Source organism: Gossypium arboreum, chromosome 8, assembly GCF_025698485.1.
Source record: "Gossypium arboreum isolate Shixiya-1 chromosome 8, ASM2569848v2, whole genome shotgun sequence".
In the NCBI taxonomy this organism is placed as follows: domain Eukaryota; kingdom Viridiplantae; phylum Streptophyta; class Magnoliopsida; order Malvales; family Malvaceae; genus Gossypium; species Gossypium arboreum.
The window spans coordinates 132,702,596-132,727,328 of record NC_069077.1 but is presented as its reverse complement, the minus strand read 5'-3'; the positions used below and the strand labels follow the sequence as shown (position 1 = coordinate 132,727,328).

The 24,733-nt window shown below is 32.2% G+C and overlaps 2 protein-coding genes and 1 pseudogene across 2 annotated transcripts; all 3 read left to right on the top strand.

Annotated features, from left to right (window-relative positions):
* The first annotated feature begins 7,625 nt into the window (after positions 1-7,625).
* LOC108468429 (uncharacterized) lies at positions 7,626-8,282 on the top strand. Its single transcript, XM_017769314.1, has one exon. The coding sequence runs from the start codon at positions 7,626-7,628 to the stop codon at positions 8,280-8,282; it is 657 nt and encodes a 218-aa protein (XP_017624803.1).
* A 1,107-nt stretch (positions 8,283-9,389) lies between these two features.
* Positions 9,390-11,637, top strand: LOC108468112 (rac-like GTP-binding protein RAC2; annotated as a pseudogene).
* A 9,152-nt stretch (positions 11,638-20,789) lies between these two features.
* On the top strand, positions 20,790-23,979 carry LOC108469399 (uncharacterized protein At1g28695-like). Its single transcript, XM_017770288.2, has 3 exons — positions 20,790-21,090; positions 21,179-21,571; positions 23,291-23,979. Exons 1-3 carry the CDS (start codon positions 20,950-20,952, stop codon positions 23,822-23,824), a joined length of 1,068 nt encoding a protein of 355 aa, XP_017625777.1. The 5' UTR covers positions 20,790-20,949; the 3' UTR covers positions 23,825-23,979.
* The last annotated feature ends 754 nt before the right edge of the window (positions 23,980-24,733 follow it).

Here is a 24,733-nt window from a genome sequence, read left to right as displayed (position 1 = left end):
GACGGTATCGAAAATTCAAAGTTTCCTAGGACTGGCAGGATACTACAGAAGGTTTGTGGAAGGTTTTTCTGTGATGGCAGCACCTCTGACAAAACTCATAAGGAAAGGGGTACCGTTTGTATGGACTGAGACCCAGCAGGAGGCTTTTGAGAAGTTGAAGAAAGTTCTGACTGAAGCACCTGTGTTAATTCAGCCAGAGTCTGGGAAGGATTTTACTGTGTACAGTGACGCATCACATGTAGGCTTGGGCTGCGTGTTAATGCAGGAGGGTAAGGTGGTTGCATATGCATCACGACAACTTAAACCTTACGAAGGTAACTATCTTACTCATGATTTGGAGTTGGCGGCAGTGATATTTGCACGTAAGATTTGGAGACATTACTTGTACGGGGAGAGGTGTATTATATACACAGACCACAAGATTCTTAAGTATTTGTTGACTCAGAAGGAGCTGAACCTTAGGCAAAGGAGATAGATTGAGTTGCTTAAGGATTATGACTGTTCGATCAAGTATCACCCAGACAAGGCTAATGTGGTAGCCGATGCTTTAAGTCGTAGAATCAGATCGATCCGAGAGCAATGTTTGCTCGTTTGAGTCTCAGATGATGATGGCGCTTTGTTGGTGAATTGCAAGTAAGGCCAACCTGGTGGACCAGATTAAGGAAAAGCAGTTGGAAAATGAGTCTTTGGTTGCTCGTTTTCAACAAGTTAAGGAAGGGGAAACTTCTGAGTTCGGTTTAAATGGTGATGGAGTTCTGTGTTTCCAAGGAAGAATTTGTGTTCCGAAGGACTCTGATTTAAGGTAGACAATATTGAAAGAAGCTCATGGGGGACTATGTGCCATGCATCTTGGAGGGCATAAGTTGTATCACGACTTGCGAGAATTGTACTGGTGGCCTGGACTTAAACGAGAAGTAACGGAGTTTGTAGGGAAATGTCTGACATGCCAGCAAGTGAAAGTTGAGCATCAATTACCCTCTAGACTGTTACGGTCAGTGAAGATACCACTTTGGAAGTGGGAGAGGGTAACCTTGGACTTTGTGAGTGGGCTACCCTTGACACCATCAAAGAAAGACTCGGTGTGGGTGATTGTGGATAGGTTGACCAAATCGGCCCATTTCATACCTGTTCGTACTGACTTTTCACTTCAAAAGTTAGTCAAGCTGTATGTGGCGAAGATTGTACGACTTCATAGAGTCCCAGTTTCAATTATTTCTGATCGGGATCCCAGATTTACATCTCGGTTTTGGCAAAGGTTGCATGAGGCGTTGGGGACGCGATTGAATTTTAGTACGGCTTTCCATCCCCAGACTGATGGTCAATCGGAAAGGGTTATTCAGATTCTGGAGGACATGTTGAGGGGATGCGTGATTGACTTTCGAGGTAGTTGGGAGGATTACTTGCCGTTGGCAGAATTTGCATACAATAACAGCTACCAAAGTAGTATTCGAATGGCACCGTATGAAGCATCAGATGGATGAAGGTGTCGTACACCTAGTTGTTGGACCGAACTAGGAGAGCGACAATTTCTTGGACCGAGTTGGTAGCCGATCATCGAGGATAAGGTCAGAATAATTAGGGACCGGTTAAAAGAAGCATCTGATAGGCAAAAGTCGTATGTAGATTTGAAGCGTAAGGAGATTGAGTACTCAGTAGGTGATACGGTCTTCTTAAAGGTTTCTCCTTGGAAGAAGATATTAAGGTTCGGTAAGAAGGGCAAGTTGAGTCCGCGGTTCATTGGGCCTTATCGGGTTTTGAAGCGAGTAGGCCCAGTGGCTTATCAATTGGAATTGCCTCCAGAGTTAGACAGGATTCACGATGTTTTTCACGTCTCCATGTTAAGGCGTTATTGTGCTGACCCTACTCATGTCCTGCCAGTTGCAGAAATTGAAGTTCAGATTGATTTAACCTTTGAGGAGGAGCCTGTGCAAATATTGGCTCGAGATGTTAAGGTTCTCAGAAGGAAATCTGTCCCGTTAGTGAAAGTACTTTGGCGTAATCATGGAAGGGAAGAAGCTACTTGGGAATCAGAAGAGACTATGCGTCAACAATACCCTCAACTAGTTGGATCAGGTAAATTTTGAGGACGAAATTTCTTTAAGGAGGGTAGAGTTGTAACGCCCCAATTTTCAGGAATTCTGTTAATGTTGGCATAGGTTTAATTATGTTAGTGGGCCTCTAGAAGGCCCAAGCTTAAGATAGAACCCAGCAATTTTGGTTAATTTTTGTTCCATAAGAAAAAGGGGATGAAATTATGAAATAGAACCTATATGAAAATGTTTGAAAATGCTATAGGCTAAATTGAAGTGGCCAAAATAATTAGGAGTGCAAAATAGGAGGATTTGCATGACAAACCTCCCATTTTACATGAAGTGGCCAGCCATCATGTTGTTGTAGACAATATGAGCACTTGATATCCATAATTCATGGTACATATTGATAATGGGTTAGGTAAATGTTCCATGATAATGGATTAGGTAAATATTCCATGATAATGGGTTAGGTAAATGTTCCATGATAACGGTTTAGGTAAATGTTCCATGATGGGCATTTCATGTCTTTTGTATTAAAGAATTAAATAGATGAAATATAAAATTTTATTAAAAGAAAAAGGGGTGAAAAGAACAAAGTTTTGTCCATCTTTGTTCATCATAGCCTAAAGTTAGAAAAGAGAAAGGAGAGGAGAAAGCTCTTGAATGTTTAGTCACTTGGGAAAGAAAATTGAAGGTAAATTCATGGTAGTTTGCTTCTATTTTGAGGTTCATGAGTTCTTCTTGATTCTACCTTAACTCTTGAAGCATATTTTGGTTTTTAGTTGTGTTGTGAGCATTTAGTCATGAATTAAAATGAAGGAAATGGTTGTTGTTTCATGTTCTTTTGATGAAAACTGGAATATAGGTGAAGTTGAGCCAAACAAATGAGCATGCATGTGCCTTAGATGCTAAAGGGAAAAATCGGCTAACATGTTGTGCTTTAAAATGATGAAATAGAGATTATACTTAAGTAAAATCATAGATATGTGATGATTGATTGGTGATATACATGTTTAAATAACAAGCATGCAAGTTAGGTGTGAAAGAGTGATTTGGTAATAAATCTGCTTGGGACAGCAGCAGTAACATGACTTTGGAAAATCACCATAAATTGTGGGAGATGAGTTAGAAGCTGCATAAATTATGTAATTAAATCTTAATGAGTATAGTTTCAAATGGAATAAACGAGAACATATTTTGAATTCTGTACAATGAGAAATTTGATTCGTAATAGAGAATGGTCAGATTAGTCAAACAGTGAAACATGGGAAACTTTGAGAAAAATCTGGTATTAATTGGCTAAACAAAAAATTCTGAAAATTTTATGGATAGAAGATATATGAGTCTATTTTCAAGAAAAATTAACAGAACTTGATTTGGAGTTTCGTAGCTCCAATTATAAATGATTTAGTGACTGTTGCTCAGGAAGACAGCTTGCAGTGAAATTATGATTATGTGGTAAACATTGACAAAAATTTGTTAATGAGTTGCTTATTGTTTTCTTATAAGCTTACTATGATCTGTAGGTGTGGTTGGCCGAATATTGTAAGGGGTTAATACGTAGTTCATATTTGAATAGTTAGATTAACGTGTTAGTAATCCAATTGTAGGCGCTTCGTGTGGATCTCACAAGATATCGTCGCAAATGTGTGTAACTAACACCCTCTTTCTTAGTCTGGATCGGAAAAAGTCGAAAAGCCGAAATGCCGAAAACCGATATTTTGTAGATTTGCGAGTGTGCTAATGCTCGTGAGGTAAATCGATTAATGTTTTTGGTAAGCTGCAAAATTTGGACTGCAAAGTGCATGATTTCTGTACCCTCGATATTTTTGGGCTTAATTGGCCAAAATTGGAATGATGGGCCAATGGGCCCAATTCGTAAGAACTCTCGATGCGTGATTCGTTAGTACGTGAAAAGTAGGAATATGCATGAAAAACCCTAAAATAGATAAATTACTGAAATACCTTTAAAAGTGGAAAATTTACGCTTTACCCTAGTAGATAAATTACCAAATACCCCAGAGTTAAATTGACCTAAATGCATGTTTGACTATTGTTATTTATCGCATGCCATGTTGTTATTATCGATGCATGGGATTGGGATATTGACGGAGGAAGTCTTGAAAGTGGCTTGTCCACGATCTTGGAGGCTTTGCCTCAATTTATCGATAATCGAGCAAAAGGTCGCAAATGTGGAGTGTTAAATTTGGGTGGGTTGAGCTATTCCCCACATGGAGTGTAGGGCTGGTACGGTGGAGTGTAGTGGTTGGTGGGTTGAGTAGTCTCCCAAATGGGCTTGCATATGTTATTGATGTTGCATGTATTTTGAAATGGGCCTATGGGCCATCTTGTTATCTAAATAAGGGCTAAGGCCCGCTTTATTGTAATCTGAAAAGGGCTCGTCCAAGACCACTATTACTGAATGGGCTTAGGCCCAATAGGCTTGAGTGACTTGGGCTTTGAATGGGTTTTCTTTACACACGAGTTTCCCAAACTCACCCTTTTATTTTCATCCACGCAGAAATCCCCAACCATAGTGGGCTTGGAGTCGTGAGGGAATTCGTAGTGGCCACCCGCTCGAAAGTTTGGTTTTCTTCCGTGAACTGGACATCCTTTTATTTACGTTTGAAGTTTTGGGTTTTTAAATGTAATAAGGCCGCTTAATTATTTTTGATGGTTTTAATATGTATTACTAAGATAGGTATTACTTATTTTAACTGTTGAAATTGGATAGCTTTAGGGCGCGTTTTCAAAAAAAAAAACAACAATTGATTTCAAAATAACACAACAACAAGCAAAGCTTCCGCAATGAAAGTATTTTCCAAAATTAATCACTTTTCCTAAAAATGACTAAATCAAATCGGTTTCCTAGAAATATACATGACGTTAAGGTGTGGCAATGGCGGTGTGCATGTCTAGGATTGGATCCGAAGGGAGCTTGGTACTTAAGTAGTCCGATAGACTCACCTCCTCTTTTCCGGTTTCCTACCTGGTGCACAGCTTCCATTCACTTTAACCTATAATGAAATTATCTTTTAAAACACTAAGTAGGTTTTTCTAGATCAACAATATAAAATGTTTTGAACGCTTCGATGTGGCATGTCGGATCCGACCATAACGTCTGAGCCGGGTTTGGGGTGCTACATTCTATTTCTAGTTAGATTAAAATACATGTTTCATACATCTCATTTACAATATATTTAACTCAATATATTGAGATACAAGTAAGGTTAGTATGAAACTTACCCCCTTTTGTCAAGAATTTCTTCTTTTATTCTTCATTTCCCTTCCTTTCTCATCTTCACTACTTTCTTTCCCTTTTCTTCTCTTTCACCTTTTATTTTCTTGCTTCCAAATTGATAAACATATTCTCTAAAATCTCTACTTCATCTTTTCTCTTTGTTGTTTAAGGAAATTTTCGTGAATTTTTGGTGAAAATATGAATTTTCATGGTAAAGGACTAAATTCTAAAAAAAAAAAACACAACTTTCTCTTCTCTAACTATCTCTCACATTGGAACGTGAAAAGATGATGATTTCTTTTCATCTTTCACCTCTTTTTATACTAATCATTTTCATAATAAAATATTAACAAAAATCTAATTAAAATATTAATATTATAACATTTATCTAATTATTTAATTTAAAATATCTCACATGTCATCATTACACTCTAGAATTCTTTCTCATGCTAATTGACCATTTTGCCCTTTATAATTCTTAAAAATTTCATCCTTAATAATCACTTAATTTTGTAAAATTATGATTCAGTCCCTCAAATTCTCCATTTATTCAATTTAGTCCTTGTTTATCCATTTTCCTTATTTTCTAAATTCTTCCACCCTTAAGATATTTGTACTATTGACTCTTTAACTTTTTCATATTTACACTTTAACCCCACACATTTTCAATATTTACACTTGAACCATAAAACTTTTCATATCTTTACAATTTAGTCTCTAACTCAAATTAACATTTCACAACATACTTCTTATTTCAAATTTTTCCTTGGTATTACTCAACCTTTCTTTTATCATCTTTATATCTTTTTCTCACTTTACCGAAAAAAAAAATCAATTATACACTATTCAATTTAATATTATTATAATATATTGATTTTAGGGATGTTACATTTTTCCCCCCTAAAATAAATTGTCCTCGAAATTTTCTTGGTTTTTCCCGATCATGAACTTCATTGTGTTTTAGCAAAGACACTATTTATCTTAATTTATCATTATTAGTGCATCACATTTCTTTAATTTATCATTATTAGTACATCACATTTCTTTAATTACAATCAATTTCTTAGACTTGTTATATTCTCGATTTCTTCATTCGAATTTTCTTTTCTCTTAAGATTTACCGAAAACTTCTGTTAATCAATATTATCTTTACATCCTCTCTAAAATAAGACTCGTCAACTCGCTTAATTCAAAATTTTTTCTTTCAATTTGGTCCAACACTACCTCTCTCTTTTAATTATTATATATATACTAATATTATTATTAGTTTTAGGAAGAGGGGTGCGCACGACACTCTCTCTTTCAAGTTTAATTTATTTTATATATATTGGATAGAGGGAAAAGAGAGGACGGCCCATATTTGCCCAGAAACAAAATTATTGTTGTTTATCTTTTTCTTTTCTTTGAATAAAATTTCCCTTTTTCATATTTGTTTTTATTGGTTTTTAATTTTATGAATTGGTTTGTTCTTGTTTTAGGTAAAATATTTTATCCAGGTTTTGAAATTGTGAGACTTCAAGTCATATGTAAAAACTTTCATTCTAGTATTTGTTATTTCTCTGGTTAAAGAGATAGACATTGTCGTATCATAAAGTCATATTGACATCAAGTCGAAAAGAGTACATTGGTTTGATGTTGAGAGACTTATAGTTGGAAGAAGAACTAATATGATTGGTTGTCGTATTCGATCTATTGAAGAACACATTGTTGTGTCCAATTATGTAGTTAGTTGGATCTGTCAAGGAAAATAGCAATCAGATTTAATGACTTGCGTGGTTGAGGTTGTTGGTTCGAGTTGATCCTTCTAGTTCGCAAGGCTATCAGAGAGCTGAATAATTAATTTACACACAGAAGAGTTGATGGTTTGAGGTGTCCTCTATCACTATAACCGACTTATTGGTTGAAGAAGAAGACTTGCTATCAAGGACTGGTTAGAAGTTGAAGCAAAAATCGAGCCCGAAACTAGAATTTCATCATATTGGTTTATTCAATTTAATTTCGTTTTCAATTTATTTTTACTATTATTTCAATTTCAATTATCTCTATTATATTTTTAGTTTTATCATATTTAAATTTCCCTTTTATTATTATACAAATTGTCACCTATCGTGAGCATGATAGTTACTTGACCACGCAGTCTTGTTAAATCAAACAATAATTTTAAATATCCAAATCCGTATAGGATAGATCCTACTCCCTATACTGTTATTTATGTATGTTCATGGGAAGGAATATTATTTTTGGTAGATTGTACACCAATCGAACACATTTTATCTTTTTGCCCCTTTGTTGAAGCTGCTCGGAAGATTTTTGCCTTTAGCTATTGTTGTAAGAGGGAAGGTTTCAAGGGGATGTTCAATTGGTGGAATGATACAAGTCTATGGCTTGATTCTGTGGGAGCCAAAGATCAAGTGGGACTTCTTGGTTACATTTGTTGGAATCTCTGGAATTCTAGGAACCGATTTATCTTCGAAAACAAAAATGAAGATCCTGTCTTCATTTGGATGAAAGCCATGAGGGAAGCTATGGAATTTAACCAACGAGGGTCAGCCCCTACTCCAAATTCAGTTAAAATCAACTGTGACTCATCTTGGAACCCCTCAAACCAAACAGCGGGAATCGCAACAGTTGCTAGAGACAGTTTTGGGAAAATCATGCAAGGCCTGAATGCTTGTGTTCAAGTGTCCTCTGTTCGGGTTGCTGAAGCGTTGGCGGTACGTTCGGGAGCTGTGTTGGCCGTTCACCGACAATGGTCAAATGTTGCTTTGGAATCGGATAACAAAGAACTTATGACCTCACTTGAAGCGGATCTCGACAACTGTTGGGGATCAAAGGCTATTGAAGCTGATATAAAATCTTTATTAGCCTCTGTTAATTATGTTGTCAATTTTATCTCTAAATCATGGGTTGCAAAAATGACTCGAACTTTAGCATGCCCTTTTGATTGGGTTTTGTTTCCACCTGCTGATCTTGCTCGACTTGTGAGCAATGATTCTGTTTCTTTCTAATGAAGCTGTCTTTGCTCCACTTTCACCTTATATTAATGGCATTTAGGAAAAGTGATTGTTACCGAAAACTCATGCTTTCATTACCATTTCCAATTCTGGTTCGAACGCCTCTCTTATTTGAATTATATTAAAAATATTTAACGAATTACAAATTTAATAATTTTAGCTTTAACATTTTCCCATGGCAATGGGCGAAATTTAGTTTCTTCCTATCTCTTGTCACTCATCTATACTTTCCACTACTCATTTTATATTTTTTCCTTTTCCTTGCAACAAGGGAATACATCAATTTTATAGAGTCTTAATTTGATTGGTATTAATATTGATATTCTTGTCAATACAAGAGGATGTAGGTTCGAATGTACTCAAACGGGTTTATCCTCCTATTTAAAAGTTTGGGGAGAAATTATGGTAGTTTTAAACTTTGTATAAAAAAATATACATTAATTCCTATTGCAAACATTTTCAAGTACTAAAAAAAAAAAAACACAACTTCTCAAAGCAAAGAGAACCAATACCTTTTAATAAAATTATTAATAGTTATCGATGTTGTGTTTAGCAATAAATCTCTCTTTATTATATCGATAACAAAAAAAAAAAAAAAACTTGTTGAAATTATTTCCTTCATCAACAAAGATTCTTAAAGTGAAGCACATAAGATTCAATTTATTAATAATATAAAAATTTAAAGAGATTTAATTCTAGCAAACATATCTCATAAAACGAGGTTAATTCAAATCAGATAAAGTACCCACACCATACCAAATCATGCTATTTTTCATAGATATTAGAGTGATTAATCGGATTGCCATTACCTAATCTTACTTTTACAAGACTGTGAAAAACTTAATTTCAAATTTGAAGTCCAACGTTCATCTAGTAAAACCTCGGTCCATTCCATTCCAAGATGGTGACAAAAACACTTGAGGTGTCACCAAAATGATAGGGTGACATTAATTTTCCTTAGTTCAAATGTCTCTATCTCCTTATCTCCGGCCACTAATTCTCTGAGAAATATAAGACTTTGTTTTATCTTTTGCACAATGTTCAATATCATGGAAACATTAAAGTCTTGGTTATGTCATGCATTGAAAATCAGTCGTCTCGTCAACCTTCCTACACGGTATGACGGAAAAATAAAAAACTGGGGACAGTATTCAAACCGGAGTAACATGTCCATCTTTATTGACTCAACAAATTCATTGGAAACCTTGATTAAGTGCTCATAAAAGGTGTAAAAAGTGGAGCCAAAAGTCAAAATTCAAGAGAGCAAAGTACTCAATCATTTCAATGGAGCCGGTTGTTCACATGCTCCTTAAGGGCTTGCTATTAAAATAAAATTCACAAAGGGAGTAAGTATTCCTTTTTCTTTCTCCTTTTGGCTCTCTGACAGCTCAAATTAAATGATGAATCCCTCCATTTAAGTTTGTTTCCTCACCAAGTTCATAAAAATGTTTGGTTTTTAACTCAGAAACTTCTCAGGTTTGAGGAGAGTTCAAACAGACGGGCATTAGCATACAATGAGTACTGCAAGTGCAACAACAGCAGTAGCAGCAGCAGCCACATCTACAGCTCAAACAAGATTCATAAAATGTGTTACAGTAGGAGATGGAGCTGTTGGGAAGACTTGTCTCCTTATCTCTTACACTACCAACACTTTTCCAACTGTATCAACTTTTCTTCTTCTTTCTCTACTATCTTCTTACATTTCATGTTTCATTTTATTTTTTCAATTTTGAGTTGCTTTCTGGGTATTTACAGGATTATGTTCCTACTGTTTTTGATAACTTTAGTGCCAATGTTATGGTTGATGGGCAGACTGTGAATTTGGGTCTCTGAGATACTGCTGGTATTATGCTCCTCTACTTTATTCTTCCATATACATTGATCTTATTCAAGTTCTTTTGCATATATCATAAAATGAATACTAGTTTCTTGAGTTAACGTCCATCGATTCGATTATAAAACGAAACAGAATTTTCCATAATGTTGATAGTAAGAGTTATTCAGGTCAGGAAGACTATAACAGGTTGAGGCCTCTAAGTTACAGAGGAGCTGATGTGTTTATTCTTGCTTTCTCCCTCCTTAGTAGGCCTAGCTATAAGAATGTAACAAAAAAAGTATGTTTCTCTCTTTTGCTTATGCCTTATGCTAATATACCATATACTATTACAACTTTTCTGATTCCTTTACGTGTTTTGTTCTTTTTTCATTATGGTCCTTGTGCTGGTGAAGTGGCTCCCAGAGCTGAAACATTATGCCCCAGCAGTGCCCATTGTTCTTGTGGGAACAAAACTAGGTGATGAAAATGCCTTTTTTTTTTTTGTTCTTCTTCATGTATTATTTGTGCAAGTTAAATGAATGTTTCAAGAACCATGCCTTTGCTTATGAATCAAGATTCAAGATGCTCTCAATAATTGAGCATGTCCTTGGTTCTTTTTTCTCCACTTCTTACACTTACAATCATTCTTTTCCCTTTCTAAAACAATCATTCTTTTCCCTTTCTAAACAAGTTATCATTATAAGATAATCCTAGGTGCATGGTTCATAAGCATTCAAAATGTGTACATAAACTACAGCATATGAACATGCCATGTTTAGACATGCATGGCTTTGTTATGTTAATAAATTTAAATGGGGATGCAGATTTAAGAGAAGATAGACAGTTCCGCTTGGACTATCCAGGGGCATCAACTATTTCTACAGAACAGGTAACCACAGATGTCAAATTTGTTGTATTGTATTGTAATATTAGATGTTTCAACTTTTTTTTTATTATCTTTTTTGGGCAGGGTCTTGAACTAAAGAGACAAATAGGAGCACTGGCTTACATAGAGTGCAGCTCCAAGACACAACAGGTTTCATCTTGCATCTGTTAACCTAAAGTGGCTGTTACATACACCAACCGGAACCTTTATGTATTTTTTTTTTTTGGTCCTTCCCAAGTGAAATCTTAACACTAACTAAACAAACAGGATATTGGAGAAATTAGTGGATAATAGCATTCATTAGTGTTTGAAAATTGCAGAATGTGAAAGCTGTATTTGATGGTGCAATCAAGGTGGTTGTCCAGCCTCCAAAGCACAAGAAGCAAAAGAAAAGACCAAGTGTATGCCGTGTTCTTTAAAATAAACTCCCTTTTGGGACGACAGTGTCAAGTTGACGATGATGGTTCTCCTCTTATAATTCTCTCCATATTCTTGTCTTGTTCTTACTTGTTACATTTTTCCTTTGTATTGATTCGGTCGATTAGATCAGTATAACCCCATTTATTTATCACCTTCAAGAACTCAATGGATGTTTTGGGTTCTGTAAATTGGCTGCTTATTGGAATGATTTGAGGGCATTGTTATCCTGTGTTTTTTTTTTTTTTTTTGCTTTCCATTTTTGGTTATAGTTGAAGACATATGGCATGGGCTCTAATTGGTATTTTTTTACCTCAACTTGGGCCATGTTAACAAATCATTAAACAGCATCCAGACATGAATTTTATTTTTTTTTGGAATATTCAGTGACCATAGGGCTTTGTAAAATTCTTTGTAATCATTGATAGTAGAGGAAATGTGTGTATTGTATTGTAAAAGAGCTGTAGTCAGGACTCGATAGCCACTCTTAACAGTGCACTCCCCAGAACCTTCGTGTTTCCAAACCAGTATATCCTTCGAGCTACACCTAGAAATCGGAATAGAAAAGATTCAAGCTGCTGTATCTTCATCAACTAAATAATGAACCAGCTCCCTATTCCAGGTTTTAGAAATTTTAAAGGTTACTTGTGAAAAAAATAATTTGTCAATCTATTAATTATTAATCCTTAAATAAATGGTAAAATTTTAAAAGGATGTGATATTTTTCAATGAGAATATATGGTGCATTTAGATTTTACACTTAAGGACATGGGGTTGACGAACGCCCTATAAGAATAAAATAAAATATTAAAAAAGGAATATATAGTAACTTTTAAGGCTACCAGTTAAATAAAAAGTAAATTGTTAGTATATCAAATATTATATATTTATCGATTATAAAAGTAAACCTAACTTTTGTAACTATATTGATTGTTCACCCTAAAATCCACTATCATACATTGAATCACATGATAGTCTATTTCTAGTAAGTATATAAAAATATTTTTATAACAATATTTATTATTTTTAATAAATTAAAATTTTCAGTTTTTATTAATTGTGATTGTGTGCAATTAATTGATAGTACTAAATCAACTAAAATTTTATAATGATATAAATACCTTATTCTTTTAAATTTCATCAAATTGTATCATTGCACTTTTATTATTAACAAATAAGTAAATTATACTAATTTCATTGAATAGTTTTAATGTAAAATTAGTTGCCTCAACATACATCATATATTTTCCAAGGGAAACATGTTAGTCACGGATGCATGTTAGCCAATTTTCTATTAAAAAATATACTTAATAGTAAGGATGACAATGGAATGTGGAGAAACAAATATTACTAAATTTATTATCGCTATATAGTTGGTACAATATGCTCCACCATCTATCCTTTTTTATTGTGGATGTATAATATTGAAAATCACTATCATCTCTATAAATGTTAGATATATTCATCCCTGTTCCACCTTGTTCTGCTTCAATTTAAATATTGTTACTTATTTTTAAATCTTCAATCTTTTAAAAGTCATATAGCGGCTTTTTTTAGGCCTTTAGCGGCACTTTTACAAGTGCCACAAAAAACGTCGCTATAGATGGCGCCACAAAAGTTTGCGGCATTTATTTTAAAAAACCCGCTAAAGGTCATGGCCTTTAGTGGCGCTTTTCCTACAAACGCCGCTAAAGGTCATGGTCTTTAGCGGCGCTTTTCCCACAAACGCCGCTAAAGGTCACGACCTATAGCGCATTTTTCCCCAAACGCCGCTAAAAGTCGTGACCTTTAGCGCGCTTTTTCCACAAACGCCACTAAAGGTCATGAAATTTTAAAAAATATATATTATAAAATATTAAAAGGTCATGAAAAATTAAAATTCATTATCAAAATATTGAGGAGAATAATATCCATGATATAAATATAAAATTTTCTATTAAAATTCATTATCAAATTAAATTTTCTATGAAAATTTTAACTTTAAAATTAAATATAAAATTTGATGAATTCAAATTTAGAATTTAAAATAATAAATTAATAACACAATTAAAATTCAAAAGTTAGAACTCAAGTTATTAAATATTAAAATAAAAATAAAAATAAAAATATAGAATCAAAACTAACAAAGAAGTCCAAATACAACATCTTGTTTGCAAACCTAAACAACATTGAAAATTGAAAGGTCTTTTATAAAAGACAAATTGCTAAGTTTTGAACTAGGAATTCTAATACCCCGGAGGACAATGTAAAGTTTAAAGCTTCATAAACTACACTCTCATCAGGACAAGATGCCAATGAACCTACAAACACGGGGAAAAATATTATAGATTTGAATAGTCTGAAAGTGTGTAAAGGATTTTTGTACACTACTCCAGTTTGTTAATACAGAGGTCATTGAAAAGGTTGTGCATAATATATACCTACAACATACAAAATAATGTAATGTGAAACCTAAATCCGTTAACTACAAAATTGCAGGAAAAGAGATCTCTTTTCCAGCAACTAAACACTTCAATTTGCAGCGATAAAACATCTCAATTTCCAGCAACTAAACACTTCAATTTGCAGTACATAAAACACTTCATTTTACAACATTTAAGCACTTCAATTTACAGCATTTAAACACTTCAATTTGCAGCACTTTAACATCTCAATTAACAACATTTATACAACTCAATTACAGCGATAAAACATCTCAATTTCCAGCAACTAAACACTTCAATTTGCAGTAGTTAAACACTTCAATTTGCAGTACTTAAACACTTTAATTTACAACATTTAAACACTTTAATTTACAGCATTTAAACACTTCAATTTGCAGCATTTAAACAATAGCAGCCATCAATTAAATAAGAGGAATTTTAAACATTTAATAGTCATTTCCATCATAATCGACAGCAAATTATATATCCACCATTTAATTAGCTTAGTTTCAACATTAATTCGGTAATGAGCAACAATATACAGCAACATTCACTCCACCATACAAAGATATTTCAAACATCAACTTACTCACTTCCGGACCTCATTAATAGCAGCAATTTAACGATTTCTTTTATACGTTCTTCCAACCCAAACAAAGAAGATTAAACCACCAAGGATTGATCTTACCTAAACCTGATAAACCATGTTATTAGGATGTTGAAATTTGAAAATCAAGATCATTGCTAGTGTTAATTAATAAAAACAACAAAACATCTAAACGTTGCAAGACAATTTACAATCAAATATTAAAGCTTTGTTTATTTTCTCAAGCTGTAGTCCGTGGGCTAGAAACACCTGTTGCAGAAATATGTTTAACGCAATGCCAAAAGTTTTTTAAAAAAAATCAACATAAGAAAAGGAATTAGGAACCTTCTACAGCATTAGTGACAAGATCAACAGATGCATCATGCATGACCGACACATCACCTATTTAACCACCAATCAAATACACAATCAGAGATTCTAAATTTCCACTCCTCACTAAATTTAAGTAATTAACTCGATAATCACTAAATTCACACTCAAATTAAATTAAATATTAGCACTAGAAACAAATTTGCACCAACATTCAAAGAGGTAATAATCCACAAGTCTACAAATCAGCTAAGGTAATTATCTTTCACCCATAGTTTTTGCCTAATAAAATTATGCTCCCAAGCTGATAAGTAATCCAATTCAAACACATAATTTCACCTAAAATACAATAACTATAATATTCAAATCAGAATATTATTTTACAAATTTAGAAAAATAAATGAGAAAAAGGATTAAAAATCAAGTTAAAATGTTAGTCAAAAGCTTATTTTCTTCTCACAAACCTTTGCATCATCCACAACATTAAACAAACAACACATTAGCAAGACGGCAATGCTTGATGCAGAAATTTCAAATCTAAAATATCATCAAAATTTTAATTAAAAAAATAACATGCACATACAACTGGAAAAAAAAAAGCTAATACAACTTAATATTTATATTTAAATATATACTGTAAGTAATTAACACTCAAACATGAATAATAATTAATCATCCGTATTTAATTTGATCCAACCTATGCGAGGCAACTCCATTTAACCAAAGTATTACAACTGCTTCTTGACATCACAATGCTAGTGGTCCAAGCTTTTACTCGCTTGGCTTTAAGATGGGAAAGCAAAGGAGTTGGAACATGGGCATCCATTTATTTTAATGGGAGTTGAACCAATGGATGTAATTCATGCATACTTTGCGTCTCAATTCTAATCCAAATTACTTGATTTGGAAAGACTCTACCAATGGGGATATAAACTATCGTTGATAGCATACTCAATTAAGGCACCTATGGTTTGCCGATGCAACTAGGGACAACAAGCAAAGTTTGCATTTCAATCACTCTTCAATGCTTAAATTAATAGTTTTGTTTAAGAAAATGAATAAAGATAGAAAAATTTATATTACAGGAGACCCAAAGTAGCAAAAGATTACGAAAATAAAAAAGGGTAAAAGAGAAGCTTAACATACTGAAATAGAAGACAAAAACTGTGAAAAATCAGTTTTAGTGCTTATTGACTACCTGTTGAGTTTGAGACAAGAAAGATTTTTAGAAGACCAAACTTTATACAAAAAAGAAACTGTAAAAATTATATAAAAAGCTAATAAAATTTTATCTTATCACCATGCTCTCATTCATGGAACCGTATGAGAAACTTACATACCCTGAACTTATTAGGATTCATCACATAAAGTGCCTGAAATGCAAGAGGCAACCATTAGACGTGTAAGTATAAGAACAGTAAGGTTAATGTTGGCTACTAGTGTTATTAAAAAGAAAAACAAAATCAGCATGACCGAATTCCAAATATGTGCAGTCAAAATTAACACCAAAACTTGTTAAGAACCAACAAATTAAGGTGAACTGTTTTGATAATCGAACTGCTTTCTTCTTGGAATTTTCTTTCTTAAAATATTCAGCAAAAACTCCTTTGTCATCGGCACTGCACTTCAAATAAGACCGAACATTTGCTATGAACCCTCCTTTTACTAGATCCAGCCAATTTGCTTAATACAGTTTGGGACCAATTTTCTTCATGCCGCTTGAACGAAAGAGGAAGCAACGATAGCAACTTCGCCTCGAGGGAGATCAACCAACAACTAGATTCACGGCACGAGCTGATTCACTCGCCCCCGGAATGTCTTCTTTTCGCCCATTTAGTCTTCCCCCGGTTCTAGGAGCAGCGGTTGACTATCTTGATGCGGAGGGGTCGCTTCTTCATGAACCAAAAGTTATATCCTAAACCAACAGATCCTCTTTCTCACAGCATTTTCGGAGCAGGCTCAGTGCTTTCTTGAAAGCCTGGAATTAAAAGAAACCGTAACAGATCGAGAGAAAATGAGTAGCTATGGTGGGTGAAATCAGTGCAGTGAAATGAAAAGGATAAACAAGTGTGATTGGTGTAGGTGTATTGACTTGGTGTTGCTGGAAATGGGAAATTTGGGGGCAAATTTTGAGAGCTATTTGGGGGATTTAGGGACTAACGAGCGGGTATTCAAAAATTAGGGATTTTGATTTTTTTTTTGCGGCGTTTTCATTAAAAATGCCATTATAACTCAATTTTTTGTGGCGTTTTACGTTAAAACGCCACTATTGATTAATTTTAAATTTTTTTATATTTAACATATTTTTTATTTTTCTCTTTTGGAATTTTTTTAATTTTGAATATTGAATTTTTAATTGAAATATGGATTAAAATATTAAATATTAAATTTTAAGTTTTTAATTTTTAATTTTTAATTTTTATTTTTAAATTTTAATTTTAAATTTTTAAATTTTTAATTTTTGAGTTTATTTTTATTTCGGTTTAATGTGTAATTGTAGACGTGAAATTCTAATTGTGGTTTAAATGTATAGTTGAAACTTTAATTTTGATTTAATCATACACATTTAAAAATAAATACATCAATATATTTTTATATTGAATAAATATAAATATTTATGTATCCATGCAATATATAAATATAACATGATGTTATATCAATAATTGTGTAAAAGAAAATGAAAAAAACGTGGAGACACAATATATATTTTAAAAAGAAAATGAGTTACAATTAAAAAACGTGGAGACACAAATGAGTGCAGAGAATTTTCGTTCAGATAAATAAATATATATTTTGATTAATCAAGATAGATAAATATTAAAATAGTATAAACAAAAACTATTAATAAAATTTAAAGGTAAACTTATCATTTAAAACATTTTCCACAAAATATCCCTTCAATCCATTAAACAATATAACACCTTATTAATATATAAAAATATTTTTTATCAAAATCAAGATATCTATTATCGATAACAATAATTAATTATAGGGTTTAGGATTTAATTATTGAATATGATTCACTTGAGATTAACATACTATATACCCATGGCCATAAAACCCTAAACCATAGACCTTAAACCTTAAATATTAAACCGTAAACCAAAAATAAATTTAATCAATATTAAGTATTGCTTCCATAATTTATTATGAACATAAGCTTTACATTAATATATATGTATATACACATCAACATTCATGTGATGTTTTTTGGGGTTTAGGGTTTTAAAAGTTATAGTTTAGTGTTTAGTGTTTTTAGGGTTTAGGAGTTTAGTATTTTAGGGGTTATAGATTAGTGTTCATGATTTTTTGGGGTTTAGAGTTTTAGGGGTTATATGACTTTTAGCGGCGTTTTACTAAAAGCGCCGCTAATGCACTGGTTTTTAGCGGCGTTTTACCAAAAGCGCCGCTATTGCTCTGGTTTTTAGCGGCGTTTTACCAAAAACGCCGCTATTGCTCTGGTTTTTAGCGGCGTTTTAACAAAAAACGCTGCTATTGCTCTGTTTTTAGCAGCGTTTTACCAAAAACGCCGCTATTGCTCTGTGTTTTACAATTTTTGCGGCGTTTTTTTGTTAAAACGCTGCTAAAAACGCCACAAAACCCTATTTTCCTGTAGTGGATCAAGTAAATATAAAAACATAATTTTTCGCAAAAATATTTAAATATAAAATATATGAATTTTTCTATATTATGTTATTACATTTTTACCCTTTCAGTTGTTTGTATAAAGATAGAATGATTTTATATTAAGGTGAAGTAAGTAATTCCATACTAACTATTCAAAAGAAAAATCCATTCGCCCTGCTCGCATCCACTTTGCAAAAGAAAATATCTACTCCATTCAGAATAAATTGATATAAAATCTATCAAACGATTTGGATTTTGTCATCTCTAATTAATGAAGTAAAGTTTAGATGAAATTGAAAGGTTATAAATGATTTAAAAATTGATGTTAAATTAATGAAGTATTCCAATAAGTTTTGATCCGAAATTAAGATAATGCGTTCTGCAATCTCTCCTACTATGAAAATCTTTGGTGTCTTTTACTGCCTTCTGCCATAAAAGAACCATAGCTCCCATGGAATTACTCTTTTTTCTTTTAAGTTATAAGTAGAAATAATACATTCAGCTTCAACTCTCATCCATGCTTGAATTGTAGATAACCTTTTCCAACAAATCCCGCACAGAGAGGGGTGGATCTTCAAGCGTGACCAAGCAATTAATTCTGTCTTCGTCCATCTTAGCTAGTTGATCTGTAACTTTATTACTATCCCGCGAAATGTAATGAAACTTAATTTGTTAATCCTTAGAGTACCATTCATGTATCAGCCTAATTTCGATAATACTACTTATTGCTGCAAGTCCATTCTACAAAATATTAACTAATAATACATTATCATATTCTAATTCAACCTGTCTAAATAATAATATGAATGGCAGAAACATTTATAAATTTATTTATTGGAAAAAATGAGAAGTTGTGGGTCAGTTTTTCATTAAGCAATAATAATGTGATTAAATTAAAATAAAATCATGTCCTTAGCCACCAATACAAAATTTAAAATCCATAATATATTAAAACCACTCCTACTTAAATACAGCATGAGAGACCCTTAATAATTGCATTATAAGTGATGGCATCTTATTTGGTATGATTTGTCAACACCTGCCACCCAATCCTAGATTTTTGCTTCTTCTTTGCTCTTTATTTTATTTGTCTCTCATTACTAATCACTCATTCTTGTTTAATATATAAATTTTTATGATTATGACCCTCAAACAAAACTTGGGTTTTCTTCTCTTAAAATGTTCATTAATTGGTTGAATGACAAGTCTTAATCAAGATTAATTTTAATGGCCAGGTGACAGAATATGTGTTTTGCAAAAGTAATATTTTTCGTCTAATTTAATCATATATTAATTTATTATCTCATTATTTTTGAAGGAATTTATCATAAATTAATTTAATTTCTAATGTAATTTTACCTCTATATTTTTATAATATTATTAATTAGCTCAAATAATTAATATTATTAACTTTTTGTTAAAATATTATATGATTATATATAATTTGAATGACATAAAAGACTTAGAAACTAATAATTTGTTTTTTAACATTATAAAATAATGGTCAAATTTCAACTTTGACTCCTATACTATGCTAAAACTTAAGATTTAATACATTTGTTTTAATTATTTATATATTTTGATTCCTCTACTTTATAATGTCATTAGTTAGTTTAACTAGTTAATATTGTTAATTATTTCAATAAAATGTCGACATCAATTTTTCTTAAGAACACTAGAACAAAAATATTTTCCAATGATGAGTTCGAACGAATATTTATAAGAAAAGAAATCCTAATTAATATTTTCAACATTATTTTTATTATTGCATGCTACCAATTGAATATATATATATATATATATATATATTTAATTTCAAAATGTCACTCAAGTAAAATTAATAGAAGAATTTTAATAGTAATAACAATTGGACATGAATTTTAAAATTTAAAAAGTAAAAGATTAAATTCATGAAAATAAAATTATGGACTAATTTTAAATGTACAAAGCATATAGAGACTCAAAACATATTTTAACTTTTAAATAAACATATTTTAACTTTTAAATTTTTACTCAATAATTTAATACAAATAAATAATCAATCCAATGCAAAGCTTAAGAATTATATTATTGTAACATATTCATTTACAAGTTATTAACCTATAAGTAAAACCTATGCCTTGAACAAATAATAATAAGTAAGCAAAATGAAATTTTTGGACCTCCAACTTTATAAAAAAATAATTTTAACTATTTATTTAATTTTTCACATCTTTTAATCCTTAAACTTGAATTGTTTGTTAAATCACCTCAAAATGAATAAATATTAACTTTTTATCTATTTTAAAATAATTTCACAAACAAACATATTTTAGAGTTAAAAAAAACTAAATAAAAACTAAAAAGAAATTTTTATAAAACTAAAGTCCAAAAGAGTCATTATATCTTATATCTAAAATCCATGCCAAATCAACCGCTGGTTTGCCCCTCAGCCACTTCGTGTGACAATTCTACCAAAATTATGCATTTGACCCATCTCACCTCCTGTACTCCTGACACACCAAATATAAACCAAAGCCTTTTAACTTCGTCGTCTTAGCAACTTCAAACCCCAACACACCCCTCTCTCTCCTTCAATGGAACATACAAAGAAGTTTTCCCCTGGAACTTCCGCCATTGTTTTTCTCCTTTTCGCTGGCTTTCTCTACATATGTGTATGGTCTCCTTCAAACCCTTTACTCCCCTTCGATCAACCCAACGGTTCTCCCAAAAATTTTGTAAGTATTTATTAATATTAACTTCTCATGTATATATATATATATATATACGTGTGTGCAGACTGTAATATCAGTTTTTTTTATAAAGACTGCTGTAGAGTTTGCTGTGAAAGACGAGCTTGATTTGGCGTTAGAGGAAGCTTCGATGCGGAATAAGACCGTCATAATAGCGGTTGTCAACAGGGCTTACGTCGAGCAAAGCGTTAATGCGGAGACCACAATGCTGGACCTTTTCTTGGAGAGCTTTTGGCTGGGTGAAGATACGAGGCCATTGCTGGACCACCTGCTCCTGGTTGCGGTGGATCAGACGGCTTACGATCGGTGCATGTTCAAGCGATTGCACTGTTACAGATTGGTGACGGAGGGTGTAGATTTCGGGGAGGAGAAGGTATTCATGTCCCGGGATTTTATCAAGATGATGTGGAGAAGAACTTTTTTCCTTACGGAAGTGTTGAGGCGTGGCTACAGTTTCATTTTCACGGTATGCTTCTTTCATTGACCTTCTCTAATAGTTCTTTCATTTTCTTGAATAATTCTTCGATTATAAAATAAAATATATTGAATTATAAAATAAAAAATTAAAGATGAAAATTGATTTAAATTTTTTGAATAATTCATTTTACTAAAATATTTTAATTAAAATAAAATATTTAAGTGTCAAATTATATTAAAAATTAAAGTATATATAAAAAATGATAAAAAATTAGGCGAAATATAAATTCTAATTAATAACAAAGAAAAAGAGCTTATAATCTTTGAAAGTTATAATTCAATTCTTAATATGCCGCCAAACCAAGAATTTTATGTTTTATATGAATAATTTTCTAAAACTCGGATTTATTTTCACCACTTATGATAGATTTTCAACATGCATTGCTTCGAAATTTATGGAATTGTGGGAATATATGTCAATGGCCATGGGGTTGTAGTGTAGGTGGTCCAATCGGGAGAAGATATATATAAAAAAAATGTTTAATTAAGGAGATATTAGAAATTTGGTTTTGACTTTTAATATGAAATGAAGTTCAATACAACGTGAAAGACAGCTACGTCAAGGTAGCATGTGGCATTCTACGATTGAATGGCATTGATGGTACGTGGTGGAAGGTCATTGAGCAATGGGTGCGCCCCAAAGTTTAGGCAAGCTACTCCCTGAATCACATGAAAAGGGTATATAGGATTGATTCACCTACATCGTGTGAGGATGAAATAATCATCTTTTGAAAATAAAATATAAAATATTTTACAGAATTTTATCTATTGAATAGGTCTTATTTAACTAACCTGTCATCATTTTGTAATTTATTAATAAAGCACATTTTAACAAATAACAATCATGTATGTATACTTTAATATTTCTATTGTACGATTGCTACAGCTGCCGACACTATTTTAATAGTTTATAGGAATAGTCTCATATCATATTTTAATTATTTATATTTGAAATATTATGTTTTAATCACTTACATTATCATTATGTTACGAAGTGATCATTTCACTGTTAAACTCCGTTACCTCCCTAATGGTAGTCTTATGTGATAATTTAAATAGATTTTAAATGTCAACTTAGATGTTTAATTACTGGAATAAAAATATATTTTTAATTAAATAAATTTAATTTGGACTGCCACGTAGAACATCTAAGTTGGCATTTAAAACCCATTTAGACTGTCACGTAGGATACCGTTAAGGAGGTAATGGAGCTTAACAATAGGGTGACCACTTCGTAACAAAACGATAACGTAAGTGACTAAAATGTAACATTTCAAACATAAGTGATTAAAATATAATCTGAGGCAAACATAAGTGACTATTTTTATAGTTTACCCTAATTTATATATATATATATAGCCTTAGTGATTTTCTCTGCTTCATATAATTTTTTATTTTTTATTTAAAATTTTAATCCAATAATTAACATTATTAGTATTTTTATTTATCAACTATATGCTAGGGGTATAAAGGTATGGTTGTATGTTGGTCACTAACCATGAAAAATGTAACCCTATATCCCAATCAATCAATTAAACCTTGTAATTATATTAGTTGAACCACCCCTATACTTTTGATTAAGTTACTTTCTAGCAAGTTGGTTATATGCTTTTTCTTTTCTTTAACTTTGAAGTGAAAGTTGAAAGTGACATCAAAATCAGGTTATATGCTATTTGTAGAAAGTTAAATGTTAATAAAATTTTCTCAGGACACAGATGTAGTGTGGCTACGGAATCCGTTTACAAAGTTAAGCCTGAATGAAACCGATGATCTCCAGATTAGTGTTGATAAATACTTTGGCAGCCGACGACCCGAGCATAATTTGATCAACACCGGCTTCTATTACATCAGGTCGAACAACAAGACCATCTCTTTGTTCGACAAATGGTATTCACTCAAGGACAATTCCACCAGGAAAAAAGAGCAAGACGTGTTGTTAGACCTACTAAGACATGGGGTCGTCACCGAATTGGATCTTCGAGTAAGGGTCTTGGAGACGAGATATTTCAGTGGCTTTTGCGAAGACAGTAAAGATGTTGGTGCTGTAACGACGGTCCATGCGAATTGTTGCCGCCACATAAATGCAAAGGTTAGGGACTTGACGGCCGTCCTCCGTGATTGGAAGAGGTTCAAGGCGGCTCTGACTAAGTATCACAAGGCTGCTCGTAATATAACTAGGAGTTTTGGGTGGTCACCACACGTTGGATGCTTGAATTCATGGAAACCTCAAACATTAACTTAAAACATATAGTTTTTATTTATTTATTTTTTCTAATAAAAAAATCAATTCAATTTGATACATCCAGTTTCACTGTGTTGTCAAGGCATAAGAAATTAGCGTTTGATTGTTTTTAGAATCTTAAATAAATAGTTTTTGTGTGGTTCCTTGTAATCAAATCTTAGTTATTTTGATACTAAAGTAAAAATAAATTTCATATTTAAACATTTATCATGTAAAACAGTTTGAATATTTTTAAATATAGATAAAAGAATGTATGTAATATAAACATCATATCATTCTTTATCACTTACTAATGATTTAATGTCATTTCAACATCTTTTTCCATATAATTGACACATCATTTTGATAATTTTTTAAATCTAGACCCTGAACCTCTAACAATAACTCCTAAACCTTAAATCGTAAATCTTGAACCCTACACCATAGACCTTGGACAATGGGTCCTAGACCTAAAACCCTAAACCTTAAACTTTAGACAATAGATTTTGAACCTCTAAACCCTAAACCTTAGACCATAGACTTTAAACTTTAAACCTTAAACCCGAATCCTAGACCTTAAATCTTAGACTTTAGGCCCTAAACCCTAGCTCCCAAACCTTAAACCTTGGTCTAGGGTCTAATGTCCAAAGTTTAAGGTCTATGGTTCAAGGTCCAGGGTTTACGATTTTAAGATATAAAATTTAGGATTTTAATGTCTAGGTATCAAAATGATGTGTCAATTACATAAAAAAAAATACTGAAATGACATAAAATTAATAAGAAATACATAATGATATAGCATTTTTATTTCATACAATCCTTTTCCTTTTAAATATATATAAAATTTGAAATTTTAGTTTAAGAATATATAAAATTATAGTCTTTCACCTCATTAAAATTTGTTGACAGTTGACATCATTCACTGTTATA